Source organism: Mauremys mutica, chromosome 17 (genome assembly GCF_020497125.1).
Source record: "Mauremys mutica isolate MM-2020 ecotype Southern chromosome 17, ASM2049712v1, whole genome shotgun sequence".
NCBI classification, from domain to species: domain Eukaryota; kingdom Metazoa; phylum Chordata; order Testudines; family Geoemydidae; genus Mauremys; species Mauremys mutica.
Genome location: NC_059088.1, coordinates 17,430,978 through 17,445,986, shown reverse-complemented (window position 1 = coordinate 17,445,986; position 15,009 = coordinate 17,430,978). Strand labels below are relative to the sequence as shown.

General features: G+C 57.3%; 1 protein-coding gene across 2 annotated transcripts; it reads left to right on the top strand.

The window, feature by feature from the left end:
• Positions 1-16: 16 nt before the first annotated feature.
• Positions 17-10,795, top strand: LOC123352077. Of its 2 annotated transcripts, none has more exons than XM_044991802.1 (7): positions 17-156; positions 1,562-2,208; positions 2,422-3,536; positions 3,760-3,886; positions 4,537-5,172; positions 6,018-6,175; positions 10,404-10,795. In XM_044991802.1, exons 2-7 carry the CDS (start codon positions 1,635-1,637, stop codon positions 10,410-10,412), a joined length of 2,619 nt encoding a protein of 872 aa, XP_044847737.1. In that variant the 5' UTR covers positions 17-156; positions 1,562-1,634; the 3' UTR covers positions 10,413-10,795. The 2 variants fall into 2 exon arrangements, with proteins under 2 accessions (XP_044847737.1, XP_044847738.1); XM_044991803.1 differs by lacking the exon at positions 17-156 and adding an exon at positions 1,025-1,304.
• The last annotated feature ends 4,214 nt before the right edge of the window (positions 10,796-15,009 follow it).

The window sequence follows — 15,009 nt, the reverse complement described above, 5'->3', positions numbered from 1 at the left end:
CCCGCGGAAGGGCCGGACTTCTAGTTACCCGCCCCCTCACCTCCCAGCTGCAGCAGCCAATAGGCAGAGCTGGGCCTGTAGCTCTCGTTGCCTTGGGTCGAGGCCTGCGCCCGGAGACCAGGGGATCCGCTCACGTCACCGCCTGGAGCCCTCCAGGTGTCCGCGGGCGGGGCCGGTCTGCGCTGGGGGCAGCGAGCTGGGCACGGGGGTGGGAGGGGCCTGTCTTGGCCGGGGGGCAGGGAGCTGGGTTATGGGTCGGAGGGCAGGGAGTTGGGAGGGGCCTGTCTTGGCCGGGGGGCAGGGAGCTGGGTTATGGGTCGGAGGGCAGGGAGTTGGGAGGGGCCTGTCTTGGCCTGGGGGGCAGGGAGCTGGGTTATGGGTCGGAGGGCAGGGAATTGGGAGGGGCCTGTCTTGGCCGGGGGGCAGGGAGCTGGGTTATGGGTCGGAGGGCAGGGAGTTGGGAGGGGCCTGTCTTGGCCGGGGGGCAGGGAGCTGGGTCATGGGGACAGGAACTTGGGTTATGGGGTAGTGGGCTAGGAGATGGGTTATGGGGTTGGGGTAGGGGGGCAGGGAGCTGGGTCTGGGGGTGAATCGGTAGGGAAGGATAGGGCTTGGCTGGGGGGTCAGAGAGCTGAGTTATGAGTGAGGGGCAGGGAACTGGGTATGAGGGTGGATGGGCAAGGATGGGCCTGCCTTAGCCAGGGGGTAGGGAATTGGGTTATGGGGTAGAGGGCCAGGAGGTGGGTTATGGGGCAGGGAGCCAGGGCAAGGGAGAGGGGGGCAGAGAGCTGGGTTATGGAGCTGGGGGCAGGAAGCTGAGTATTGGACTGGATGGGTGGGGAGGGGCATGTCTTGTCCGGGGGGCAGGAAGCTGGGTTATGGGGTAGTGGGCCAGAAGGTGGCCTATAGGGCAAGGAGCTGGGTTAAGGGTTGGGGGGCAGGTAGCTGGGTAGTGGGCCAGGAGATGGGTTATGGGGCAGGGACCTGGGAGAAGGGGGGGTGGCTATGTGGGGGGCAAGCAGTGTTGGCAAATGTTGGCTGAGCTGTTCTAGCCTTGGCCTCAGTGTCCTGTGCTGACTCCTGGGTGTTTCCCTCCCCTCTCTAGGAGGATGCTGCATTGGGGAGGGGAAGTGCTCCCTTCCCTCGGGTTGGGCTGCTGTCTACTTGTCCCGCAGTTCCAGTCCTGCGTGGCCCAGCAGGGCGTGTGGCTGGTCAGGCTCCCTGAGTGCAGGCTGCATGTCTGTCTGGCTGGGAAACTGTGGGCTGATTGCCATGGGCTGCAGCTGATGTGGAGCTGAGTGCAGGTTTGCAGGCAGGGCAGCGCAGGGCAGACTCAGGGTTTCAGTCACAGGTTTTTCCCCACCCTTGACTGGATTAGGGCAGGTTTGTGGGTTGTAATCAGGGCTGTTAGTTCCTGTCCCTCAGTACGTCAGCCCCTGCAGAGCACCTGTCTGGCTGCCTGGTCCTCTTTTCCCCCCCAAGGTGTATGTGTTACTAGCGAATCCTTCCTTCGTTCTCCCAGTGTCTGTGTTACTAGCACAGACCCTCTTATACCTGCCAGGTGCAAGCTGTTTCCACAGCAACCATCTCTGTGTGGTGCCACCTGCTGAACAATTCCCATCTCAACACCTGTGATGCGTCGGGACCGGCCCCCGGAGCGGGCGGCCAGCTGGCCGGCTGACCATGTCATGGTGCTCATCTCCTACTGGGCAGAGGCGGCTGCTGTGCACGATCTGGGCTCCCATGGCAGGAACAGAGTTGTCTATGATGGCATCTCCCAGCGCCTGTCGAAGCTCGGCATCTACCGCACCGGGGACCAGTGCCGGGAGAAGATGAAAGCTCTGAAGGTGGCTTATCGCAAGGCTAAAGAGAACAACGCAGCTGGGAGGCCGCCCATGCGCTGCCCCTTCTACGACGAGATGGACCAGATCATGCAGCGCTGTGTCAACACCCGCTCCAGCCTCCTTGCAGAGAGCGGTGAGGGGCCTGGCGCCGCGGACAGGCAGGAGGGCACAGCTGCCCTGGAAAGCTGGGAGACACCAGCCTCAGCCTCTGACCATTGGGGGACCCAGGCCACTGAGAGCTGGGGATGTGAGGAGCCGGGCTACGTACTCCCTGAGGTGCAGGACCCACTGGGTGAGGTGCAGGCTGTGCGGGTGCAGGTGAAGGAGGAAGAGGCATCCACGGATGAGCTGCCACATGAGCCTGGTAAGCCCCCTTGTTGGCGAAGGGTCGCTGGGTGCTAGGAGTCCCTCCTGCACTGCATTGGGGTCAGGGGTCATGTGGGCGATCCTGGCCTGTTGCATGGAGAGGTTTTTGTTTCCCTGGCTGATATGTGGGGGTGATCCACACTGGTACAATGGGCTGCATGCCAGGCCAGGTGCGCTGTAGGCCCTCACCCTGCATTCTTTCTCTCTCCAGACCCTTCCCCGTCGGCATCGGCGGAGCCCCAACCGGCCTCCCGGAAGCTGGTCTCGGCGCTGGACCGGCTCGTGCACCTCCGGGCCAGGAAGCGCAAGACGCGGGAGGATGGGCCACTGGAGACTCCACGGGGCCCCAGCCAGAAGCACGGGCGCAGCCAGCTGGAGCTGAAGCGGGCAAGGCGCACTGGTGCCTGGAGGGCGGAGGAGAGGCAGAGCCTGGCCGAGTTCATCCAGCATGACCGGGAGATGCGGCGGGAGGACCGGGAGTTCCAGGCCCAGCTCCTGGAGAAGCTCTTCCAGAAGCAGCTAGAGATGGTGGGGGCCCTGGCCCAGCCCGCACCCCCACTGCAGGAGCCGGAGCCGGTGGTGCAGGAGGGAGCTGGGCTCCAGTTTCCTGCTCTGCTGGAGCAAGTGGTGCGAGCGCAGGCCAAGGGACAGGAGGCCGAGGCAGCTGGCCCTGCCCCTGCAGGAGCCCCGGAGCGAGCGGGGAAAGCGCCCCCTGCTGTGCAGTACTGGACGGCAGATGAGATCCTGCGCTGGCTGGTGCCGCAGCAGCCGCTGATTGGGCAGCAGCCTTGGGGCGAGCGGTGTCGGGAGGGGCTGCCGGGCCCCCTCGCCTCATGGGGAGAGGGAGAAAGGGGGGAGAAAGAGACAGATCTCGCCGCCTCCAGACGCGTGACTGACACCTGCCAGGGGCCCAAAGGGCTGGGGGGAGTCCGACTTCTCCCTCCGCTCTGCGGGAAAACCCAACAGATCCACGCCAGCCTGGATGCCAGCGAGGCCGGTGACGGTGCCAAGGTGAAGGGAACTGTCCTGCACCGCCATGACATGGAGACACAGCGCCAGCGCTTCAGGGGCTTCCGCTACCAGGAGGCTGAGGGGCCCCGGGAGGTTTATGGCCGCCTGTGGGAACTTTCCCATCGCTGGCTGCAGCCAGAGACCCGCACCAAGGAGCAGATGTTGGAGCTGCTGGTTCTTGAGCAGTTCCTGAGCCTCCTGCCTGAGGAAATGCAGAGCTGGGTGCAGGAGCGTGGCCCTGAGAGTGGCCAGGAGGCTGTGGCCCTGGCAGAGGATTTCCAGCTTGTTCCCCAGAAGCCTGGATGGCAGCCCCAGGTGAGCACATGGGATGCTGCACATCCCCTGGCCTTGCCCCATGGGAGCAGAGTGGTGTGGGGGGTGTTGGTACCAGAACTGCTGCTCGCCCTGTGCCTGGTCCGTGGTGCAGGGGACGTTTTGTGACTCCTGGCACTGCTGTGGCTCCACAGTATGGGGCCGTGTGGTGCTGGGGACAGTGCGTGGACTAGCTGGCACTAAGCAGAGACACTGGTTGTTTCAGGCGCGGGTGCCAGCCCAGGAAGGGGCCAGGGATGTCGGTGCGGCGCAGCGGGCGCCGCTGGCCGAGCGGCAGAGGGTGCCCCAGGGTGCCAGCGGGCAGGAGAACGGCTGGAACGGCGGCTTGTTGGGTGAGGGTTCCTTTCCCCAGCACTGGATCTGGCTGTCTCAGAAGCGCTGGGTGGGCTCCAGCGCAGGGCTGGTTTCTGGGGGCTCAGCTGGTGTGGGCCCCGGGGAGACTAGCAGGAGATACCCTGAGTTGTCCCCACATCGGCTGCGTATGCCTGCAGCACAGGACAGCCGGCAGTGGGTGTCGCTGTACTGAGGCTGATGGGTCCAGAGCGTAGGGAGGGTTAGTGACAGTGAGGTGCGCCTCTGACTGATTTGCCCCCCACCCATCCCAGCCAATGGGGCTGAGTGCGCTACGGAGACCTCCAGGGAGGTGCGGGAGGGTCTCTGTACATGTGCCTTACGTGAGGAGGTATCAGGGAGTGCGCTTCCTGGCACCTGCTCTCATTAACCTGTGGAGTATGTCCCAGGGCAACTTTGCTGTGTCATCGGAACCTGAGCCATAGGTTCCTGAGATGACCCTCCTGTGAGGCAGGGCCAGGCTTTTGTCCCCATTACAGCGCTGAGGCAAGTGACCCTCTGTGACTGGCCCAAGGGCCCAGGGGAGTCTGGGTGCAGCCGGGATGAACTCAGCTCCCTGATGCCCAGCCCCTTGCCCCAGACTGGGCCCTGTCTCTCTCGAGCAGTAACTCTTGGTGATTTATTCTCCCAGCTGCCACGCCGGGCACCCCGCTGGTGCGGAAACCAAGCCTGGGGGCGATTGAGACAGCTGCTCCCCAGCCCCTGTGCAACAGAGTGGGCTCCAGGCAGGGACAGCAAGTGGAGAATGGCTTAGAGCCACGGCAGAGCACCGGGCACCTGCGGCAAGCAGAGAAGAACGCTGCCCCAGTGCCACGCCCAACAGCTGGGAAGGCGACCGAGCTGGGCAGTGCTGGCCCCGGAGGGCACGTGGGGACAGACGGCATGCTTCAGGGCAGAGCCACCATTCAAGGGGGCAGCAGCATCTCAGAGGCTCAGAATGGGGTCACACAGCTGCCTGTGCCCTGCGCCCCATGTGAGCAGCAGACATCTGCTGGCCTTGTGCGGACGAAGTGCACCGGCTCCAAGGGTGACTGGACCTGTAGTCCCCAGCGCAGGAGCTCCAGCCGTGCTTCCCCGGGACTGGATGGCCCCTTGATCGGGGATGTCCTGGAGACATCTTTGGACTCCCCATGGGATGGAGAGGGCAGCGCAGACAGAGCGCCAGAGGACAGCACAACCTGCCCTAGGGCACGGCCCCACTGCCTGGGCTGCACAGTGCTGCGGGCTGAGCTGGACGCTGCGCGGGAGGAGCTGAGAATCACCCAAGGTAAGCACTGGCTGCCGGGGGAACCGTGGCTGTGGGGGGCTGTGTGCTCGGCTCGTGGGTCAGATGCTGCCATCAGGGGCTGCTCTGTCATCAGAGCCCTGGCCTGATTGCTGCACCCTTGGGTCTGGTCTCAAGGGGCCGAGCATCTAGGAGTGTCATAAGGAGGTAGGAGAAAACTTCCTCATCTTAGCCTCTAAGGATCGAACAAGAAGCAATGGGCTTAAACTGCAGCAAGGGAGGTTTAGGTTGGACATTAGGAAAAAGTTCCTAACCGTCAGGGTGGTTAAACACTGGAATAAACTGCCTAGGGAGGTTGTGGAATCTCCATCTCTGGAGATAGTTAAGAGTAGGTTAGAGAAATGTCTGTCAGGGATGGTCTAGACAGTATTTGGTCCTGCCATGAGGGCAGGGGACTGGACTTGATGACCTCTCGAGGTCCCTGCCAGTCCTAGAGTCTATGAATCTACGGGCTCCTGGGGCCAGGGGAAGAAAGAGCCTGCACCTCTGGGGGTTTGGCCCATGCTTGCACCAATTGAATCCTGCCCCTCAATGCCAAAGGCCAGGCTCTGGGTCCCTGGGGCAGTCTGTAGAGACAGAAGGGCAGAGCTCCTGAGCCGGTGGCTGGCCGGCCCCTCAGCTGCACCCCACCCCCGAGCCACTGTATGCACTAATGGAGTAACTCCATCAGCAGGCAGTGTTAGCCAGCTGTCCCACCAGTGGCTGGGGAGGGTGCTGTCCTGGTTTCTGTCAGCAGGCGGCAGTGGCAGGCTGTTATCCCAGGGGCTGATGGGGCTGGGCTCTGTTCCCAGCTAGGGCGAGACCCATGCAGCATGTTTGTCCTGCAGCTTCCACACTGTACGGGCTGAGTGGCACCCACTTGCAGGGCCTGGCTGAGGCCCTGGGCACCATCTCGCACATCCTGAATGACAGGAGGCCGACAATGACCAAACCTCCCTGGGGTGCATCCGAGAGCCTGGGCGTGGCCATGGCCCGACAAACACAGGTGAGTGTCCGGCTGGTGCCCTGGCAGGAGTGTGCAGGGCTGCCTTGGGTCGCGCTGCATGGACCCACTAGAGTTCAGCCTGGCAGAGGGCGCCACGGTGTGGAAGTTCCCCATCTGTGGCCCCCCATTGGCTTCCTGCCAGTCATAGCTGAGTCAGTTCCTTGTTCCCCCCGCCCCCCCTGCTCGGAGTCTGGCTCGTCCCGTCCCTCCCCTTCCAGAGTCCCCCTCTGCCTGGTGGCTGCGTGTGCCCATCCCCATGGCACCTGGGCCTGGCTCACCTTGTGAGGGAGGACTGGGCGACGGCAGGCTCAGAGCTCAGCTCTGGGAGAGCCTGCAATGAGCTGAACCTGCAGAGTCACACCCAGAGAGTGTCTTCCCCGCCCCCACACACTCCTTCCCCTGGGTCTGTGCTAACCCTGTCCTGCATCCACCCCTCTTTGCTCCTGGCAGCTTGCGCTGCTGCTGGCAGCTGCTATCAATGCTGGGAAGGCTGGGTGGATTTCCTGGCAAATTGGGACCATTCCTGTTGCTCAGCCTGACCCCAGCATGACCTGGCCAGAGAGAGCCCCCAGGACTCCTGCCCCAGCCCTGCCCAGCTCTCAGTAGAGATGCAGGTTTCCCTGCAGGTCAGGGCTGCAATGGGCTCTGGCCTTGATCGTCAGGTGCTGAGCCCCGGCCCTTCTTGTGGGATCGTCCGAGCTGTGGGTGCTCAGCCCTTTGCATCAGGGCTGGGCCTGGAGGGGATCAGAGACCTGTGGCTGCTGCCAGCTAACAGGGCTCTCCCCTGGCTCGGGGGCTGGCTGTGGGGTGGGAACTGAGGGCACGGGGGGCTGGCCCTGCCTCCCCAGGGGAACATGCTGATGTTGCAGTGACTGTCTGGGGGGTTGTTCCAGGCCCCCTCCTCTCTGCTCTGTCTGTGCAGGGTGTGTATTTCCTTCCCTGGAGCGAGTGCTGCTCTCCGCTCAGAGCTGAGCTCTGAGCCCTCCCAGCCCTGCCCCCTCTGTGCTGGCACTGGCATCCAGGTGCAGACACTCCGGAGTGATGCCACAGGCAGCTGGAGGGCAGGCCAGCTCTGCCTGCTTAACAGCCTCCTCCACTCAGGGCCGTCCTTAGGCATAGGCAGAATAGGCAGCCGCCTAGGGCACCACTAGGTCTGGGGGCACCACTCTGCCCGGAGCCGAGACAGACGGGAAGCAGTGGAGCATGTAAGAGCAGGCTGCTGGGTCCTAGAGAGAGCCGAATGCAGCACAGTCTGAGGGAGGGGATTGGCTGCTGGGGTCTCTGGGAAGGGGAGGGGGTAGGGGTTGGGGAAGGAGCTCACCTGTGAGTGTGACTCTTTCTCCCTGGCTGAGGTGAGGTGAGGCAGGCTTTGCGGCTCTGGAACCAGTATCCTTGTCCCCCATAACAGCCATTCTTCTCCTCCCCTGCCCCATGGAACACCCCCTCCTTTCTCCCTCCTCCCCAGGAGCATCCCTCTCTCTCTCCTCCCTCCCCTCCGTCAGGGCTGGGTTGGGTGAGGTGCTGGGGGATAGGTGGGGGGAGGCTGCCTGCCTACTGAGGAATGAAAGTGAAAGTAACTCACTTCCTCTGCCAGGATTGGAATGTCTCACAGGGCTGGGCTGGGGTTAGCCAGATGTGTGAAAAATCAGGACGGGGGTTGGGGTAGGGTGAGCAGATGTCCCTATTTTATAGGGCCAGTCCCAATTTTGGGGTCTTTTTTTTATATAGGCTCCTTTTACCCCCCACCCCGTCCTGATTTTTCACACTTGCTGTCTGGTCACTCTAGGTGGGGGTAATTGGTGCCTATATAAGACAAAGCCCCAAATATCGGGACTGGCCCTATAAAATCAGGACATCTGGATCTGGTCACCCTAGCTGGGGAGCGCCTCTCCCCCAGGCTGGCAGCTGCCAGTGATCCATCTCATCCCGGGGGAGCTGCACAGGGCAGGATGAGCTGCTGTGGCTCCATGGGTGACCTGTCCCTGAGATCAGATGCTGTGCTAACTTCACCATGGTCCGTAAGGCTGGTGGTGGTGCCCATTGGCGTGTGATTGGACCTGAGGGTTTGCTGCTGCTGTTGCCACTCTGCACCCCAAGAGGTGGATTTTGGGGTCTACTGCAGCTGTTGGACCAGCAGGCTGGGGGGTGAGCCAAGCATGAAAGCAGTACTATGTTGCCATTTAGATTGTCATTTAACAACTTTGTTTGCCAAAAATTCTTGCTAACAATCCTGAATCCAATTTCAATATTTTTTTTAAATTAATATCTTAGCCAAAAACAGAAAATTAAGTTGTTGACAATTATTAGTGACAGGTTTGGTTTGCGGCAGGGAGTGGGCCAGTTTTCATCATAGAAACAAAAAATGTTGACTGACTTTCCTACAGCCTGTTACTCCTGATAAGAGCCCTCCAACAACTGTAATATGCTCATCTCCTTACTAGTGTATAAAGCAGGGGTCGGCAACCTACAGCACACATGCCAAAGGTGGCAGGTGAGCTGATTTTTGATGGTACGCAGCGGCAGGCTGAGCGGCTCAGCCCATCACTGCTCTGGGGTTCCAGCTGCTGCCCTATTGCCAGCTGGGATACCAGCCACCGGCCCCACTCAGCACCTGCTGCTGGCCTGGGGACCCCCAAGGAACCCCAGACTGGCAGAGGGCTGAGCAGGCCAGCTGAACCACTCAACCTGCTGTCAGCCTGGGGTTCCATTCACTCAGCCGGCAGCGGGCTGGGGAGTTGAGTGGCTCAGTCTGCTGCCAGTCTGGGGTGCCGGCAGCACTCAGCCTACTGCTACTCCGGGGTTCTGGCTGCCGGCCCCTTGCCAGTCAGGAGCCCAGCCGCTGGCCCCACTCTGCCTCCTGCCAGCCTGGGTGAGCAGAATCCCAGGCTGGTAGCAGGTTGAGGGGGGTTGGCAGCCGGGATCCTGGGTGGCAGGAGTTGGTGGTCAGAACCCCAGACCAGCGGCAGGCTGAGCAGGGCCTGGGATCCTTGTCTAGGGTTCCAGTCACCAGTCCCGCTCAGCCCGCTGCCAGTCTGGGGTTTCATTTATTCAGTTGGCAGTGGCCTGAGCAGGACCTCAGATAATAACAATAGTTTATTTATATAATATAGACATAGAGAGAGACCTTCTACAAACATTAAAATGTATTACTGGCAAGAGAAACCTTAAATTACAGTGAACTTGGCACACCACTTCTGAAAGGTTGCCGACCCCTGGTATAGACTGACCATATGTTGTACTAAGATTCTCCTGCTTTTTTTTTTTCCTGTGAGTCAGTATAGCTTTTGCCAGCCCAGAAGTTGGGCAGCCAATGTTTTACATTTTCACAGTGTTTTCTCCAACTTTCATAAAGTAAATACATAGTTAAAATGAGTTAAAAAGGCCAGGGACACTTCCTTGTGAAGAATCTGTACAGCAGATCATGCTAGAGCTGTGAAAATGTCAGTTTTTGATGGAACTTTAGAGACAGTGATTTATCATGTATTTTATCATGTGAATGTGCTGCTATTGCCAATGCCTTTCCAAACAAAAATAAGGCACAATAGGACTTCTGTAACATTTCGGTGCTACCTTAATCTAGATGAGATGATTCTGTGCTGACTTCATTTTGGTCACTTTGTGCTTTACCTAGCAGTAAAACTAGGGTTATATTTTCCCACTGTTTGGAAAACCAGCTTATTAAACTGATTTTGCAGCCAAAAAAGCCAGAAAGATTGCTTTTAATTAAAAATAAATCTTTGTTTCAATACCTCTTCATATAAATTTCCAATAAAATTTTGACAAATTAAAAAAATTATATTATTTGTATCATTCTGTCAAATCAGAATTTTTTCTATAGGGCTACTTCTTTAGTGCTAGTGCATCAGCATTACAGTGTGCTTAATTAAGTTAAACTGGTTTTAATAACGTGAATGTGGCAAGTTTTCCAATACTGTATGCTTATATTTGTGTTGCTAAGAGCAGATCAGGCACAGGGGCACCAGTTTAATAATCTCGCCTAGGGCACCATAAATCCTAAGGACGGCCCTGCCTCCACTGCATCTTCCCAGGGAAGAACTGGTGGCCAACACACCCCAGCAGTATGGGCCGGTTTCCTCCCCCCTTTCCCCCCCCATGCGCTCAGTGACTGGTGGATGCAGGGCTCTGAGCGTGATCATTACTTGTGCCCAGCAGGGGGCTGATGGGCTGGGCTTGGCAACTCCTGTTCTCACTCTGTCCCTCCCTGCAGCTGTCCTGAAGCCTAAGTGCCTGGCAAGCAGCTGGCCGTGGCCCGCCGCCGAGGAGCCCACACGATGTTCAGCAGCAGCAGCGTCGGCAGCACTAGGGAGAAGGTGACGACCTCCCACTCGATCCCAGAGCCGCTAGCGTCGAGCCCCATACTCGTGGCAGCGCCTGGAGCAGGGAGGCCTTGGACAGGACCTGAGGGGTGCTGGGCCGGCTGCCTGGGGGTGTTGGGAGTTGGATCCAGCAGGGCCTGTGCTGAGCCAGGGCAGCTGGCGTCTCGTCACTGGACTTTCCAGGGAGCCTTTCCTACTCGACTAGCTTTTTGATACAATGTCCCCAAAGCCCCCTACTTTCCCCTTCACTTCTCAGGTTGGTCTCAATAAAGCAATGCGCAGAGCTCCAGGCCCGGTGTGTGCAGAGCACGGGCAGCTAGAGCCCATTGGTCTGTGCTGACTGTGGCTGTTGCTCTGGAACAGACTATTTAGCTGTATCTCCATTGGCCCAGCAGCAGCCTGTGTTCTCAGGGGGAGTGCTGAGTGCTGAGTTCTTGTTACCATCTGACCCGTAGCACTTAGCCCCACTCTCTTGGCCTGTCACTGTGATGGGGCGGAGGGGTTAGAGGTGAATCCTAGCTCCTAGCACTACAGGGCATGTGGGACAGTGCTGGCTCTGGCCCTTAGCGAGGCATGCACCAGCCTGACCTTTGTTCCAGTGGATCCACCTTCCTGGAAAATAGAGCCTGGTGTGCTAGCTGCCTCCTTGCCTGTCAGTGCCCAGTACCCTCACTGCAGACTCTGCAGTCTTCAGCCTTCTCCAGCCAGAGGAACCCATCGCTTTCCTGGCTCTAGCCACCCCTGCTACGGGGGGAGGAGAGAATGGGTGTGTGCTGCTCTCCTCAGGGAACCCAGAACCGTCAGCCCCTCCGCCTCAGCAAGGAGGGAGCTTTGCTGGAGCTTCAAGTACGTGGCAGCTCCCTGCCATCCCATCGATGACCTCTCGAGGTCCCTTCCAGTCCTAGAGTCTATCCCGGTCTGTCCGCCTCACCAGCAAATGCCTTGAGACTCTGCCAGTCTAAACCTTGCCTTGCACCCCAGTCCCCCAGAGATGTGTCTGCAGTGCCCAGTCCCTCTTACTGGGCACTCACAGAAACTGTTTGCTCCCTCCAAAGAGCCAGAGCCTGCACCTGCTTGTATGCTCAGCTGAGGTCTCACCCTTGAATGCACAGTACTGAGATGGTTTTGTAATGAAACAAGAAGTTGATAAATAAAGAACACAGATTGAAGTGATACTAGGCAGGAATAAGAGACAGAAAAGGATTACAAACAAAATAAAAAGACTCTGCTTTCTCGTGCCTAAAACTTAATTTTAGCAAACTGGATCTTTGCCTAAACCAGTTTCTAGCTCCCAGCACCTGCTGCCCTTCAGGCCCAGAGGGTTCTGTTCCGAATGTGCCCTAAGTGGTAGATAGCTGAGGGGCTCTCTTCCTCCCTTTTTATAGTCCAATGAACCTTTGAAATGTTTTCCAGTGATGTGTGACCCTACATAAAGATTTTCTCCCCTGCTGTGCATGCAGACACCATGCTGTCCCCTACTCCTCTTCTCCAGTTGGCTCAATTGCTTAGATGCAAATGTATTGCCATTGTCTCTGGTGTTACCCTGCTTAGTTTGCAGTGGAGCACAGGTAAACAGGCCAAACATTTCTTGTCTAAGGCCATCTTATGTATCCACTGCCTCCAAAACAGATTTTAAGAACATATTTCCAGCACCCACACATATGGAACTTGTTCTACACAACCTGCCATACATCACGCAAAGATACTTGTGACCAGTGTGTCACCAGTTTTTATCTGATACCTACAGGACATAGTTTAGCTAAATATTCTGGCAGTGGGGTGTTGTGCACCCTTTGCCAGTTGGAATAAAGGGTCTCTTAGGGTCACACCTCCCCTCTCTTACTGTGCTGCAGGAGCATCTGCTGAATGGCTGAACTGGAGGTTGTGGGTCAGAACCCTTGTTCCAGGACAGGGCATCTGCTGCTACGTTTTCTCTCCCTTTAATGTGCACAACTTCCATGGCATATGCTTGGGATGTTGTGCTCCACCCAGCAGTTTGGAGCTGGCGCCTTTGGTTTTGTGTAACCACACCAGTAGAGAATAGTCAGTTAGAACCTGGAATTTTGTGTTAAGAGATAGGGCCTGAGTTGGTTAATTTCCCATAAAATAACATCTTTCTTTTATGTGAGAGAGTAACTGATGTCCCCTGAACAGTTTCTTGCTCAAGAATACAAGGGGATGCTTTGTTGCTTTCTGCCAGCTTGCACTGATACTGCACTTAAACCACTGACTGGTTCAACTGTGTAGAGTTCAAATGTTTTGTTAAAATCTGGACTGGCCAGAACAGGTTGTTCAGACAAGACTTTCTTTAGCAAAATCCTCCTGACAGTCCTTGTCTATACAGCTTTGGTTTTGTCGTCTTGCACAAGCCCGCCGTGGTAAACACAATGTCACTCAACCCATGCACAAAATCATCAGTAACAGTTAATGAAGCCCATGAAAGGCTGGACCTGCTTTTTGGTCTAGGGCACAGGCCAGTTAACAGTAACTTCCACTTCCAAGGTAGCAGGAGAGAGTTGGCTACCCTCGTCCCTATGTCCGAAATAAGGAACCCTTGCTGTTCCTATTTTACATGTACATGCCTTTACCATAAGGCCTGCATCTCTGAGTTTTGAAAATTCAGTCCCCAAGTGTTTGTTGTGAAGTGCAGGGGTTGCTGATGTTGCTAGATCAGTGATATAAGCTCCTGCAAAGTCTTGTAATCTGCTTAACACATAGTTGATTGACAAGTGGTCCCTGCAGTAAGTAATTAACTCAAAAAGCAACATTTTAAACTCATGAAGTCCCATGTCTGTAATAAAGGCAGATTTCTTCTGTGCCTCATTGTCTAAAGCAGGGGCAGGTAAACTTTTTGGCCTGAGGTCTGCATCAGGTTTTGTAAATTATATGGAGGGCTGGTTAGGGGAGGGGGTCGTGGCCTGGCCCCCATCTCCTATCTGCCCCCCCGGGACCCCCACCCCATCCAACCACCCCTTCTTCCTGACTGCCCCCCCCAGACCCCTGCCCCCATTCTACCCCCTGTTCCCCCCCAACCGCACCAACCCCTATCCACACCTCTGCCCCCGACCTCCACCCCGAACTCCCCTGCCCTCTATCCAATCCCCCCTGCTCCATGGCCCCTGACTGCGCTGCCTGGAGCACCAGGGGCCACACCACCGCCGCCACCACACAGCTCAGAGCACCGAGTCAGGCCGGGCTCTGCAGCTGCGCTGCCCCAGGAGCTCACAGCCCCGCCGGTGCCACCCAGAGCATTGCGCCAGCGGCGGAGCAAGTGAGCTGAGGCTGCTGGAGATGGGGGACAGCGGGGGAGGGGGATGAGCCTCCCAGGCCAGGAGCTTGGGGGCCTAGCAGGACGGTCCCATGGGCCAGATGTGGCCCGCGGGCCGTAGTTTGCCCACCTCTGGTCTAAAGGAATCTGCCAGTAACCTTTCACCAGGTTAGTCCTACTTGGGTATTTTGCTTTGCCTAAAACATCTCGGCTTGGGGCATCAGGAACTGTGGCAGCATTAAGTTTTCTATAATCAACACAGAACCTTGCAGACTTGTCTTTCTTAGGGATCAACACAACAGTAGATGCTCAGGAGCCATCAGACTCTTTACTTCTCCCCGTTTCCAGTGTACCCTGTATCTCAGTACGAATTTGCTCCTGTGATTTACAAGGGGTTCTGTGCGCCCTGCTCGGTGCAGTTGGGATCCTGCAGTATCAAGCCTATGAACCATCTTATGAGTCCTCCCTGGCATATTAGGAAATACCTGCTTGTGGCTTTGCAGCACAGCCATGATCTCTGCCCTCTCAGTCTGTGTTAGCTCTCAGTGCTCCCAAGTAATGAGTCATCCAGACGTTCAGCCACCAGATACTGAGGTGTGTGAGGTCCCAACCTCCCCTTCAGCACAACAAATCCCAGTCACAAGGTTTTCTCGATTGTGCTAGGCTTTGATTTAGTCACGTGCAGTGTCTATGGGGCAACTTCACTGTGGGATTTTTTACACTACATGTGGCTTCATCCTCCCTTTCCACAAACCTGGTGCAATCCCATCCATGAGCTTTGCGTGTTGTGCCTTTTTCCAGGGAATTGCCCTAGCACTAAATACCCCAATCCTGAGGAGTCTTCACAAGCATTCTGGTCATACCAGGCCTGCTGTGGGGGCTGGCTACCAGTGAGGTGAGTTTGAACCACTTCCATGATGTTCCTGAACTCCTTCCTGAATTTTTGTACATAGTCCCTGGTTCCCCACTCCCCGGAGTCCTGGATGAGATCCAAGATCCCTCCCCTTTCTCCCATACAGGAGATCAAATGGGGGTGAACCCTGTAGATTCCTGGAGAACATACCAACAGGCAAATAACAGATAGGGTAGCACTTCATCCCAGTTGCTCTCCCTCTTGTTTGCATATATTTCCTGACATTCCCTTGTGGCTGGGTCTGGGGATCAGCTCCCTTTCATCCAGTCTAGTGCCCTCTCACTCTTCAGGACCTAGGGTGCTTTCTCTATGTGAC